The sequence below is a fragment of the Myotis daubentonii genome, chromosome 2 (genome assembly GCF_963259705.1).
Source record: "Myotis daubentonii chromosome 2, mMyoDau2.1, whole genome shotgun sequence".
Lineage (NCBI taxonomy): Eukaryota > Metazoa > Chordata > Mammalia > Chiroptera > Vespertilionidae > Myotis > Myotis daubentonii.
In genome coordinates, this window is record NC_081841.1 from 15,424,526 (window position 1) to 15,438,757 (window position 14,232).

The following is a 14,232-nucleotide window of genomic DNA, read 5'->3' on the forward strand; positions in this document are numbered from 1 at the left end:
ATTAGATGACTCAGCCCACAGTAAATGTTGGTCATCATTATTGTGGAAACAAACTTTTTAAGAGAGTTTTGTGAATGATAGATGGTTTTATATCTGTTACCATGCTTGAAAAGACCTTGAAACTTTTGAAACCAGACAACAAATGGGTCCAGGCTGCCGGTCACTACTTAAGCCAATTAAGCAGAGACAGGGTTGAATCATATATGAGCTTTATTCCAAAAATGCCGGCAGTATAGGTGAGCAGCCATTCACGAAAAACTGCTCTGCACCCTCACATAAACCAGCTACTTATATTGGATTACAGGCCCAGTGCATGAGATGGGGGTGTGGGAGGGGGTCCCTCAGCCTGGCCTGCGCCCTCTCACAGTCCTCAAGCCCTGGAGGGATGTCCCACTCCTGTGGAGGCAGGAGCTCGCCAGCCATGAGCCTGGCTTCTGGCTGAGCAGTGCTCCCTCTGTGGGAGCGCACTGACCACCAGGGGGCAGCTCCTGCATTGAGCGTCCTCCCAGTGGTGGTCAGTGCACCTCCTCGCAACCAGTTGTTCTGCCATTTGGTTGATTTGCTTATTAGCCTTTTATTATATAGGATTATTATATAGGATTATATAGGAGGATAGGAATGCAGGGTGGGGTAGGACTCCATTGTTTCGGCAATAAGGTTGTTAATCTCTCCATGATAATAGGCAGTTCTCAAATGAGAATGGACGCATTCCAAGGTTAACTCCCAGGTCCTTGGGGCATATGGCCAGGTTAGAAAGTGTTTATTTAATTAGAACAAAACAATCAAGGTTAACAGAAAATGATTAATGTTTCTTATAACTATAGCTAGTCCCCAATGTTCAATTTCTGCCCATAACACTTTATGAGTGTCTTGCACAACTGCCATAATTTTGCCATGTATGTACAGATCACGCATCAGGTTCTCCTAAAGGATTAAAAGGACTGAGAAGTGTCAACACTTCACTTTAGATTGGAGCAAAGGTAGTCACTCCCTTTTGCAAATCTGTTAATTGCATTTGACCTTCCAGTTGAGTGCATATTTTGAGTATATCCCTGAAACTGGTTGTGAAGATAATTCTAAAAATGCTATGAATGATGGCAACACTGGGTAAGTGGATTGTTTCCCAAGGTGGCTCAATTTAAGACAAAAATCATATGAACTAGGGTATATTCAGAGAAAACAAAATCTCTCACCAATAAGAGGCGCGGAGGGTAGGCCATCCTCAACATCACCTGGAGCCAAAGTGAAAATATCTGACCACCCCGTTTCTATCATAATTGTTTTGCACTTGATGCTTTAACGTGTTTATTTCCCCAACTAGGCTCTCTGGGAAGGTGCCCAGGTCTAGTTAATTTCTGAATACCTGACACCAAACACTAAGCTAGGCACGGGACACTAACTACATTTTAAATCAATAAATGAATTAATTTAGTTTTGGGCACATTTAGCTCCAAAGTTTCCTCATTCAAGCAATATGGTAAGAGAGCCAGAGGGGGAAGGAGCCCTGTGAACCATATTTCCCAGTTGTTGTAGATGAAGAAAGGGATGTGAGCACAGAAGTATTCGTGGCATAACAGCGCGGCCTGTGACACAGAGTCCTTGCAGGGACCGATCTTATCTCAGCTGGGCTGCCCCACGCGGCTTCGGGGTCCCCCGCCCAGTCTGGAGGGCCGCCGCGCACGCGCAGACCGGGAGGGCGCGCGCCTGCCTCCGCCCCTCCGCCCTCCAGGGGGCGCTGCCGACCCCGCCGCCGCCGCCGCCTCTCGCCCGGCCAGACCAGGGCGGCGCTGGCTGCCTCGCGGGGTGCAGGTCCGCCTCCGCCGCGCCGAAGGCGTGGGCTCCCGGCTCCCGGAAGCGGCGGCCGCGGCGCGGAGCCGAGCCGGCGTCCATCGCCGGAGCTGCCATGCGCGGCGGCCGGAGGCCGTGATCTGAGCGGGCGGCCTGGTGGGGGCCGCTGCATGGCGGCGCACTGAGGCTCCGGCTCCGGCTCTGGCTCCTCGGGGCGTGGCGTGGCGGCGGCCGGGGTGATGCTGCTCAAGCTCCTGCAGAGACAGACCTATACCTGCCTGTCCCACAGGTATGGGCTCTACGTCTGCTTCGTGGGCGTCGTTGTCACCATCGTCTCCGCCTTCCAGTTCGGCGAGGTGAGTAGCGGCTCGGGATCCCCGGCCAAGGCGCCCTGAACCCGCACGGCCCCGCGGCCCCCGATTCCGGGCGCGCGTGACCCCTGCGCCCCCATCCTCCCTGACGCCGCGAGGACCCGTCCCAGCGCCTGCCCTTTCCCCGGAGGCGCGGAGGACTCAGACCGGCTTTCAGCGTCTGGGGTTGACATTTCGTCCCCCCTAATGGTTTGGGGGGGAATAGGAGCTCGTTTTGCGGATTCCCTTTTCCACCGGGTGCATTCTTCGGGGTCCCCAAGTCACTTGACTTTCTCCCTCGGGCCTTAACCTCCAGGAACCCCCTCCTGGAACCCAGAGTTGGTGTCTTTCTGTTCCTAAATTCTGATCCCTGGCCCCTCCTACAGTGTTGCCCCTCGGGTGTCACCCTTATAACCATTTCCCCTTTGACAAAGGCACTTTAATCTTCTTAACTTAGTTTCTTCCCGGTTCTCAAAACTTTATCCAAGGGCGCGTGTGTCCTTGCCCATGGATTTGCAGTGGGAATAGTGTACTGGCTCAACATTGAAAGGACTCGGTGTGCAAGGGGACCCTTTTGCACGTTTGCTCTGTCATTTGGGACAACTGTACACCGTCAGGTAGCCCTGCTGGCCGGTGTGCACACACTGATGTGAGCGATCTCTTGGCACCTCCACTTTTCCCTGTCCCGAGATCACCCTCACGTGACCCACGTGACCAGGGCACCTTAATGATTTTCGACTCCATCGCTTAACCTCTTGGGAGCCAGCACAAGCCCTTGGGTCATGGGATAGGCTAATAATTTAGGTCCCAGGTCACACAAGCCCTGCTGTTGTGACTCTGCTTTTAGTTAACAGTACAGTAAGGTAGTTGGGTCAGGCTGTGAACTCCTCAGAGGGTCCAAGCAACAGGTTTGGGAGGTGGAAGCACGGGTTTAATTGATTTTTGTGCGCTCGGGATAGACACTTTTTAAACATTTTCATGACTGAAACAGCCCTTTTGGTTCGGGTTGGGTCTCATACGGTATTCTTTTCTTTTCTTTTTTAAATATGTTTTTATTGATTTATAGAAAGAGGGAGGGAGAGAGAGAAACATCTAAGCGAGAAACATTGTTCAGCTGCTTCCTGCACGCCCCCTACTGGGGATTGAGCCCAAACCCAGGCATGTCCTCTGACTGGGAATCTGAGGGTGACCTCATGGTTCATAGGTCAAGCTCAATCACTGAACCACACCAGCCAGGTGAAAGGTTGGTCTAGGGGAGTGATGGCGAACCTTTTGAGCTCGGCGTGCCAGCATTTTGAAAAACCCTAACTTAACTCTGGTGCCGTGTCACATATAGAAATTTTTTGATCTTTGCAACCATGGTAAAACAAAGACTTATATTTTTGATATTTATTTTATATATTTAAATGCCATTTAACAAAGAAAAATCAACCAAAAAAATGAGTTTGCGTGTCATCTCTGACACGCGTGTCAGAGGTTCTCCATCACTGGTCTAGGGGCTAATAACAATACATTTTGTAAGTGAGGGTGAGAAAGTGCCCCAGACTTGTAAGTGGAAAATGTAACTGATATACCACCTGCTGTTCTATCTTTGTTTCATGTGTTGCAACGAAATACAGTGAATGTATCTATGTATAGTTGTGTCTTATTGATAAGATTTATTTTTTGGCCCTGAGTTATTTAAATTAACTGTTTATTAAAACCCCTACAGTGTGAAGGTGACTTAGAGGCATCAGTTGTTGGAATTTTTTATTTTATATATTCAGGGCCTGGTAATTTATTTACCAAAAGAAAGACTTGTGTCAGTCTTGAGATGACCACAGATCTTAGAGTTTGGAACAAACAAAAGAAATGAGAGGCAAACAACGTCAACTGGTGGCGTGGGAGAGACTCAGTACCGCTCATGTTGTTAATCTGTACAGCAGATCTGGGTTTGAATGCTGGTGCCAGTGTTCGTGATCATGGTAATAGTTAATACATAGAGCATGACTGTGATAATAGTTAATACATAGTTAACACAAGTTCCAGGCTTTCTCTTAACTGCTTTCACATTCACTCATTTAATACTTACAACACCCCTGTGAGATGGGTACTGTTATTACACCCATTTTATAGGTGATGAAACTAAGGCACTTGCACAAGTTAATCTAGCCAGTCCGTGGCAGAGCTGGGTTCAAGGGCAGTATATGGCTCCAGAGCTGTACTGGTAAGCACATCTCTTCATGGTCTCTCACACAGCCCAGACTGTCCTTTGTGTGATCTTGGAAAGGATACTTAGTAAGCTCTCTGAACCTCTCAACTTCCTCGTCTTTAAAGTGGAGGCAAGAATACCTTCCTTGCAGGTTTGATAGAACCAAGTAAGACCTGTATGTAAAGTACCACACATAGTTCCTGGCACTTAACAGACTCTCCTTAAAAGATAGTAACTGCTGCTACTATTATTATCATCATCAACTGATTAATATCTTTAATCCTTATTTTGAAATAAGCTCTTGAAATATGAATGCTGTGATCATACAGTTAATATTACCAACTTGTTAATAATTTCACTAATTGTTAACTGAATTCAGAATATTTTTTCCTTCCCTCTTTTTTTTTTGGTAAGTATATTTTTATTGACTTCAGAGAGGAAGGCAGTGGGAGAGAGAGTTAGAAACATCAATGATGAGAGAGAATCATTGATCAGCTGCCTCTCACAGGCCCCCTCCTGGGGATTGAGCCTGCAACTCGGGTATGTGCCCTTGATTGGAATCAAACCTGAGACCCCCTCAGTCCACAGGCTGACACTCTATCCACTGAACCAAACCTTCCCTCTTAGAATAAGTGGTATTGGCTGTACATGCATCCAGATTCTGAGACAGAAGTGGAAATGAGGGAGGGAAGTATATTTTCAAGTATTTTTTTACTTTTCCCTTAAATTCAACCAGGTATTTTCTGGAGAACCCATGGGCACTGTGATCAACAAAAGCAGAGCTGGATCCTAATCCACAGTGAGGACCCTCAAGCTGGGATCTAAAGTTCACTGAAGTTCATTGCCTTGGGGTGAGGGTAGCAGGTGGGAACTTGTCTGTTGAAAACTGGTTTTCTTGGGCAAGTCATGTGCCCTTGGGAGTCTAGTGTCCTCATCTACAAATGAGGGCACGAGCTTAACTATGCTCTCAAGATTCATTTTAGCTTAGAAAGTCCTGATTTTAAATATTTGTCCTTTGTTAGTTGATATTGTATATGCTTTTGAAGTAAAAAATGTATTATTCCAGGACCATTATTACTTAGTTGAATTATTTATACACAAATCTATATTCCCATATCTGAAACTTCTGGAACTACTGAATGACCTTATAATTAAATACCAGTATCTTTTACAGCGGAACATATGACTGTTCACACTCAGTGAGGAAAATAAAGACTATAAATAACTTCCAGTAAGTTTAGGCCAAGTTTTGCCACTAAATAAGTTCAGTTCAGGTCAAGTTTTGCTGCCAAATAATAAACAGAAAGGTTGTCACTATTGAGAGCTTTTTGGATTTCAGTATTTCAAATAGAGGATTGTAGATCACTGCTGGGTGTGTATGTGTGTAAAATACATCACTTCCTTACATGCACTAAGTATGGGAACAAATATTCAAAAATGTACTTCCATGAGGAAGTCGATTAGGTTCAGACAGAAGCTGCTGTAGTGGGTAGTAACTGTCCTTGGCCTCCTGGTTCCTTTTGCTCACCCGCCTTCTGCTGCCATTTTGGATGAGTGAGATTCTTGTTCAGTGAAAACTGAGTCCAGCCCAGCCAGCGTGGCTCAGTGGTTAAGTCTTTAGATACCAGTGATCTCTTTTTGGAGGGGTTTGGGAGAGATCCACAGCCCAGCTAACTGTTAAAGTGGGGACCTTGTCGTATTCCCTGGTGTATTATTAGCGTTTGAATGAATGGATAGAGATGACCTTAACCAACATCCCTTCAAGCTCAATTCCAGTAAAAGTATAAGTTTTCTTTTGTGTGTGTGTGAATCCTCACCTGAGGATATTTTCCCATTGAGGTTTTTTTTTGTTGTTTTTTGTTTTTTAAGAGAGAGTGGAAGGGAGCAGGGGAGAGACAGAGAGAGAAACATCGATGTGAGAGAGATACATCAATTGGTTGCCTCCTGCATGCACCCCGACCAGGGCCGGGGATCAAGCCTGCAACCAAGGTACGTACCTTGACCGGAATCGAACCCATGACCCTTTAGTCCACTCTATCCTCTGAGCCAAACCAGCTAGGGCAAGTTTTCTGCTTTGATGCAGACCATCTGTAGTTACCTTTTCTTTCTCATACATGATTTGTCTACTTGTACTTTGTAGGGTGGAAGATGCTGTCAAAGATAGAAAGAATTTTAGCTCCTCCTTGACCATCTTTGTATAGTTGGGATGAGGCCTTGAGGACTGAGTAACAACAAAGAGGGTAGGTAATTGAATACCTGGGTAGGTACCCAATAATCGCTTAGAAAATCAGAGGATGGGAAGGAAATTATAGGCTGAAGCATCCTAGAGGAAGTTGAGACTTTTACATGGAGGCAGGAGCTTTTTTTTTTTTTAGTTTTTGGATTATTGTGGTTTAAAATTGCTGCTAGTATTAGCAGCGCTTGGTTGCGACAGAATCCCAACTCAGATGTGGCTTAAAAGAAAAGGTCGCTTTTTGACTGGTGTATTTGAAAAATTATAGGGTAAAACTTTGGCAGGGTTGGATCAAGGTGCCCAAATGATGTCATCAGGAATCTCTTCCTGTCCCTGTTCTTCCCTTCTGTTGGTTTGGTTCTCAGGCGAGCTCTTCCCATGTGGAAGCAAAGATTGCTGCCAGCAACTCTAGCTTCTGATCTACCATTTTAGAAAGCCCAGCAAAAGGAGAGCTTCCTTCCTCAGAGTGCCAGCTGGACCCAGGTGGCCTGCCTAACCAGGGAATGCGTGCCCTTGCTGTTCCCTCATTAGCCACCTGGATCATCCCTAGAGCTACGGCTGTGAGCAGCTGTAGTCTCTAGTGAACCATGTGATCTGAGAGGGGTTCCCTAGAGGGAAATCATGAGGTTGTTATCAAAAGAAGGGCCAGGGCAACAGATATCCTACACACTGCTTGAGTCAAAACCCATTTCCTTTCCTGAACGTTGACATTGTGACTGTGATAGCTGTTAGCCCTTTACTTGTAGAAGATGTAAAAGTGGGTTGTTTCCATTTGTAATATCTTGTTAATTTCTCTATCTGTGAATCTAGTCTTCTTAGGTGGACGTATTAATAGGGAGTTATTTTTGTTAAACACAGCTCAAGTGTGTCCTCATAAATCTTTCAGTAACGATTCAATATATATCCTTAACTTAATGTGGTAATTTGATAGTTGTGTTTGGTTTGACTTACTCTTGAGGTCTTAATTTGTTGATCATGTTAATGAAATTTAGCTTGTTGGCCCAGCCAGCATGGCTCAGTGGTTGAGTGAGTGTTGACTTATGAACCAGGAGGTCACGGTTCAATTCCCGGTTAGGGCACATGCCCAGGTTGCAGGCTTGATCCCCAGTGTGAGGGGTGCAGAGGCAGCCAATCAATGATGCTGTGTCAACCACTGAGTCACACCGGGGAGCATTTTAATTTGAGTTTTACATGACGTGGGAGCCTTCATAAGGAGATGAAGACCCAAAGAAGTGCTTAAACCTGAATGTTTTAATGCAAGGCTTGATGAGTGGAGCATTGCGATAGGACAGAAAGGGTATGAGCTGAGTTTCACGAGTTGGGGAAACACAGGCCTGCTGGTTCAGCATTCCTTTAAGCAGACAAGGCTGATGACAAGGATGCCCCTTTCCTCCAGTTATGGAGAGGGCGCCTTTCACAGAAAGTCATATGACAGTGGTTCTCAACCTTCTGGCCCTTGAAATACAGTTGCTCATGTGACCCAACCACAAAATTATTTTTGTTGCTACTTCATAACTATAATGTTGCTACTGTTATGAATCGTAATGTAAATATCTGATATGCAGGATGGTCTTAGGCGACCCACAGGTTGAGACCGCCAAAGGGTTCGCGACCCACAGGTTGAGAACCGCTGTCATATGACCTGCTTCAGGGGTAGGTCAGAACATCCTTCCCATGCCTGCTCTTTCTCAAATTTCTTCAGCTTGAAATATTCATTATGCCAAGCTGCCGTATTTTAGGGGCACGTATCCTGATCCTTGTCAGCTCAGAGTGGGGGAGTGTGAGCTGATTCTGCATAGCAATCACCTCTCCCTTGTCCTCAGAGCAGGTAGCAGCCAGTCCTTTCTATTTCTCAGGCGTGAGACAGATGTGGCGTCCACCCCATTGCAGGGACCTGTCATGGGCTCCCTAGGTCATACCACGGAGTCCTTTTCCTGGGCTTGAGGTGATGGGAAGAGTTCCACCCCTCCCCTTCAGCTGAGGTGGAGCAGGATTTACAGAATGCCAGCGGCAGCTTCCAAAAAACCCTCCTCTGGACCTTTGTACTGTGATTTGGATGAGTTTTCAACCACCTCTTTAGGAAACTTGACATCTTGGTCCCACACTTCTTTTGGAAATGTGGTATCTGGTATTTTGGTGCCTTAGATGAGACTTATTTCTCCATGCACAGCTTCTCAATGATGATTTGCCACTTCTATACTCAGCATGCTGATCATAGAGATGTTCTCTTTCTTACTTGGAATCCCTGTGTCCCAGCAGAGCACCTGAATCACTTTTCAGTTGGTACATTCTATGTTTGAGTGCAGTGCCAGGCCCCTGGGCACAGAGTAGTGAACAGAGCAGACAGGTTCCCACAGACAAGGAGTTTATATTCCTGTTGTGCATTCAGACATTAAATGCTACTTAGTGAAGAGTTGTGAGAAATGCTGCAAAGAAAGAGAGGGTGTTGTGGGAGAGACCTGCAGGGAGAATTGTCTGGTGGCTGGGTCAGGGGGATTTTGGAAAGGAAGGGAGAGGGAGTGAGAGATAGAAACATCAATGATGAGAGAGAATCATTGATTGGCTGCCTGCTACATGTCCCCCACTGGGGATCGAGTCCACAACCCAGGCATGTGCCTTGACTGGGAATCAAACCGTGACCTCCCGATTCATAGGTTAACGCTCAACCACAGAGCCATGCTGGGGGAGGCATTCTTGATGCAGTTTGAGCTCAACTTGAAAGGGTCAGAATTTCTGAGGCAGGGGATAGAGGAGGGTTGGCCTACTGAAGGTTCTCATCTGGGAGGTATTTTGCCCCCCTTCCCACCCCCGCCCCCAGAGGCATTTGCCAACGTTTGGAGACATTGTCGGTTGTCATGATTGGGGTGTACCAGCAGTGTGGGATTGGTGTTACTAGCAATTAGTGGGTGGAGGCCAGAAATTCCGCAAAAAATCCTGCAATGCACAGCGCCGCCCTCACAGCGAAGATTATGCAGCCCTGGGACCATGAGAAGGTCTTGAAGATGGGGTACATGTGAGAAGTCCATGTGGCTGGAAGATGGAGAGCAAGAGAAAGTGTGGATGTAGGAGAGATTGGTGTGGTGGGTGCCCTGCTCCCAGCCCTTGGTAGAATAGGTGTTCAGGGTTTGGGTGTTTGTCCTGAGAACAGTGGGATAACCTTCAAGGTTGGTATGTACTGGCATGTAGAAGGCGGATGCTGCTGACCGTCCCGTGATGCACAGGACACCCCCATAACAAAGTTACCAGGCCCTAAATGTCATTACAGCCAAAGTTGAGAAACCGTCCATTAGGACAGTTAGTTGGGAGCCGTGGGCAAACTACGGCACGTTTGAAATGAATAAAATTATTGAAAAAAAAGACCGTACCCTTTTATGTAATGATGTTTACTTTGAATTTATATTAGTTCACACAAACACTCCATCCATGCTTTTGTGCCGGCCCTCCGTCCAGTTTAAGAACCCATTGTGGCCCTCGAGTCAAAAAGTTTGCCCACCCCTGGGCTAGGCCCATAGAGGGCATTTAAGGGAAATGAACCGATTTGAGAGATTTAGGGTGCAAGATAACCTGGCCTTTATGTGCCAAACACTGCTGACTTTTTGAGATACAAAAATGAGCAAGACGGACAAGCTCATTTGCTCACTCAGACCCAACTATAGGTGCTGAGTGAATATTTGTTGAATAAATGCACATAAAAATTTATTTTTGCTCACTGATTGTGATTGGGCCTAGTGAGGAAAGATGGTTTAAATGAGATGCTTCATGTTTGTAAGACACCTTGCATGGTGCCTGGTGCAGGGTTCAGTAAATGCTAATTAAATGCCAAGTGTCCTGTCCCAGGACCGTTCTTCCGTTGGCTGTGATGCTTGTGAAGGCAGCCGCAGGAGACCTTACGTCTGGGCTGGTGCCAAGGCCACGCTGAAGAGTATATTCATCTTTCCTTAGAGACAGAGCGGAAAAGTTCACAGTGACTTCTTCACCTGGCTGCTTTATTACGGTTGATACGAAAGCAGAGGGAGTGAGTTTATTAATTTAATACAGCCGGGACCGTATAATACCATATGTTATTCTAGTAAAATGTAACAAACAAGTGTAGCTATAAAAGGTTATATATTCACAATCTTTCTTTTGAAGTTCTTACTGTTCTTTAGATTGATTGTTCCAATCTTATGATCCACACGCAGTATCTTAAACGGGTGACTGACTAGTCAGCCTGTGTGTGATTCATACGTGCACGAAATGAAGCAGGAAAAAATGTGATCTTTCAAAAACGTTACAGATTAAGTCACACTTGTGCAGGGAGAGCCAAATGAATTCTACAATTGGCTAAAAAACATATTGCCCACTGTAAAATTGCATTCTAAAATTCTTTCTTCTTGCCCTGGCCAGGTAGGTAGCTCAGCTGGTTAGAGCAGCGGTCGCCAACCGGTGGTCTGCGGACCACTGGTGGTCCGTGAGGTCCGAAAGGTTGGCAACCACTGGGTTAGAGTGTCGTCCTGATACGCTAAGGTTTGGGGTTCTATCTCCAGTTAGGGCACGTACAAGAATCAACCAATGAATGCATAATCTCATTCTCTCTCTTTCTCTCTCTCTCTTTCCTTTTTCCCCTCTCCCTCTCCCTCTCTTCCTTTCTTCTTCCCTCCCTCCTTCTCTCTCTCTCTCTCTCTCTCTCTGTCTGTCTGTCTTTCTTTCAAATGAATAAATACATTTAAACAATTTAAAATTGTTTCTTCTTTTAAGAGGGTTCTAGTGTTCTTTCCCCCTTGAAATACCTTGCTTCCCCCCCCTTCATTCCATTAACTTCATTTCTGTCTCTGATTAATTCCAAATTGGATAAAGCTTCTTTACCAAAATTTCACAAAGTATTCATTTGACAGAGATTTTTTAAAATATATTTTATTGATTTTTTTACAGAGAGGAATAGAGAGTTAGAAACATCGATGAGAGAGAAACATCCATCAGCTGCCTCCTGCACACCCCCTACTGGGGATGTGCCTGCAACCAAGGTACATACCCTTGACCGGAATCGAACCCAGGACCCTTCAGTCCACAGGCTGACGCTCTATCCACTGAGCCAAACAGGTCAGGGCTGACAGAGATTTATGGAGGTGATACTCTACTGCTGACTAGAGACACAACGATGGTTCAGTTTCTTTCTGCTCTTGAGGAACTCACTCTCCGGACAGAGAGATGGACAGGCAGATAGACGATCTTAAGATGTATTGTGATAAACTCAGTTGAAGACAGAGGGTGGGTGTTGAGCAGTTTTTCAGACAGAGTGACATGTGAGCTTGATCTTGAAGAAGACGGCTGAGGGAAGAAAGGGGAGGTGTCCTTCCCCCTTTTTTGGCTTAAACAGCACGTTTATTTTCTCCTGATTCGGGAGATTGGAAGTCCAAGATCAGTGCGCCCAGCATGGTTGGTTTCTGGTGAGAGCTCTCTTCCTGGTTTACAAATGACCGCCTTGCTGTGTCCTCACATGGTGGGCAGAGAGATAGAGAAAGGGGGAGAGAGAGTCTCCCCTCTCCCCTTTAGTGAAGGATGCCATAGGTGTAAAGGTATAGGTGTGGGAGGCACTCTCACCTTCTAGGCCAGTGATGGCGAACCTTCTGAGCTCGGCGTGTCAGCATTTTGAAAAACCCTAACTTAACTCTGGTGCCGTGTCACATACAGAAATTTTTTGATATTTGCAACCATAGTAAAACAAAGATTTATATTTTTGATATTTGTTTTATATATTTAAGTGCCATTTAACAAAGAAAAATCAACCAAAAAAATGAGTTCGCGTGTCATAGGTTCGCCATCACTGTAAATCTAGGGACTCAGGTAGTGCCGAAGGGCTGCAGCATACCCAGGACTGAAGCTGCAGAGGGAGGCGGCGGCCACTTTAGGACTTGCCTACTGAGTGAGGCTAACACAGTTCAGTTCTTCCTGAAGAAAACGGGGATCGTGCAAACTATTTAAAGCAAGAGAAGGATGAATTCGGTCTCTGTTTAGAACGATTGCTCTAGAGCAGTGGTCGGCAAACTGCGGCTTGCGAGCCACATGTGGCTCTTTGGCCCCTTGAGTGTGGCCATGAAGTTTCAGTCACACGTGGTATTTTGTGGAAGAGCCACACTCAAGGGGCCGCAGTTTGCTGATCCCTGCTCTAGAGCAGGGGTTCTCAACCTGTGGGTTGCGACCCCTTTGGGGATCGAACGACCCTTTCACAGGGGTCGCCTAAGACCATCAGAAAACACATATATAATTACATATTGTTTACAGTAGCAGAATTACAGTTACGAAGTAGCAACGAAAATAGTTTTATGGTTGGGTCACCACAACATGAGGAACTGTACTAAAGGGTCGCGGCATTAGGAAGGTTGAGAACCACTGCTCTAGAGGTAATAATGGGAGGTGAATCACAGGTGGAAGAGAAGGGTAGCAGGGGGCCGTCAGGCAGTAGGAATCCAGGTGAAAATATCACACTGAGTGCAATGCTTCAGAATCACTAGGCTTTCAATACTGATTTTTATAATTATACAGAGGCCTGAAAGAAAGGTGTATCTGTTTTTGGAAACTGGCATTACCTCTTGCTGATTTATTGCTTGGCTTTGGGCAAGTCTTTTTATTTATCCCCCATGTGATGGTATTAGGAGGTGAGGCCTTTAGGAGGTGATTGGGTCATGAATGGAATAGTGCGCTCATAACTCCCAGGGGTCCGGAGAGCTCCTGGACCCCTGCCGCCATGCGAGGCGACACAGGAGAGGACAGCTGGCTATGAATCTGGACGCTGGCTCTCACCACGCACCAAATATGCCGGTGCCTTGGTATTTCCAGCCTCCAGACTGTGAGGTATAAATTTCTGTTGTTTATAAGCTACGGGCTAAAACAGGAAAACAAAATGAACGTGCTTAATCAGATGTGATTAGAGAATTCTTCTGGTGACAAGCAGATAGCACTTCCGGATTGCTATCTAAGGAGGAGGAGGAGGGTTAGTAAAAAAGATAAAGCTTAGAATATCTTTAAGATAGGGATCTTGGTCTCCCTTAGTACACTTCAAACTAAAACTCAATGCATACTAAAATTTTTTTTTTTTGCAAACTAAATTTTGTTTTAGAAACTATGCAGAAGCTTTATAATATAAGAATAATGTAGACTTCTGATTGTCAATGTGTGAGAAGCTCTGTCAGTGTTAGAGTTCTTACTACTTGAGGTTAGAGCTCCAACACCTTAAGTTTTACAGGATAACATGTTACATTCCTTTGAAAAATTGAGAAAGCGACATGTGCTTTTACAGAGTTCTATACCCTTGTGTGCCTAGTAGGTCTGCTGTTGTGTCTTCATAACTCTAGCCCTTTAGTCTTTTTTTATTTTATTTTCATGTTTTAAATATATTTTTATTGATTTCAGAGAGGGAGAGGGAGAGAGATAGAAACATCAGTGATGAGAATCATTGATCAGCTGCCTCCTGTATGCACCCCCCCTCCTTTACTGGGGATCGAGCCCACAACCCAGGCATGTGCCATGCATGTGCCATGACCGGGAATCAAACTGTGACCTCCTGGTCCATAGGTCGACGCCCAACCACTGAGCCACACCGGCCGGGCTAGCCCTTTAGTTTTTACCTGACTGTTTGGGAATGGATCTGAAAGCAGAAAGTTCTGGAGGGAAACTATGGAGTGGTAAGCTGT

At 45.7% G+C, this 14,232-nt stretch overlaps 1 protein-coding gene across 2 annotated transcripts in view; it reads left to right on the top strand.

Moving 5' to 3' along the window:
- The first annotated feature begins 1,759 nt into the window (after positions 1-1,759).
- The window catches only part of GNPTAB (N-acetylglucosamine-1-phosphate transferase subunits alpha and beta), a 59,996-nt gene continuing 47,523 nt past the window's right edge, over positions 1,760-14,232 (top strand). For both annotated transcript variants that reach the window (XM_059681845.1, XM_059681846.1), the window contains exon 1: positions 1,760-2,144. In XM_059681845.1, coding sequence (XP_059537828.1) covers positions 2,028-2,144 — 117 coding nt within the window. In that variant the 5' untranslated portion in view covers positions 1,760-2,027. The remainder of the gene's footprint in view (positions 2,145-14,232) is intronic.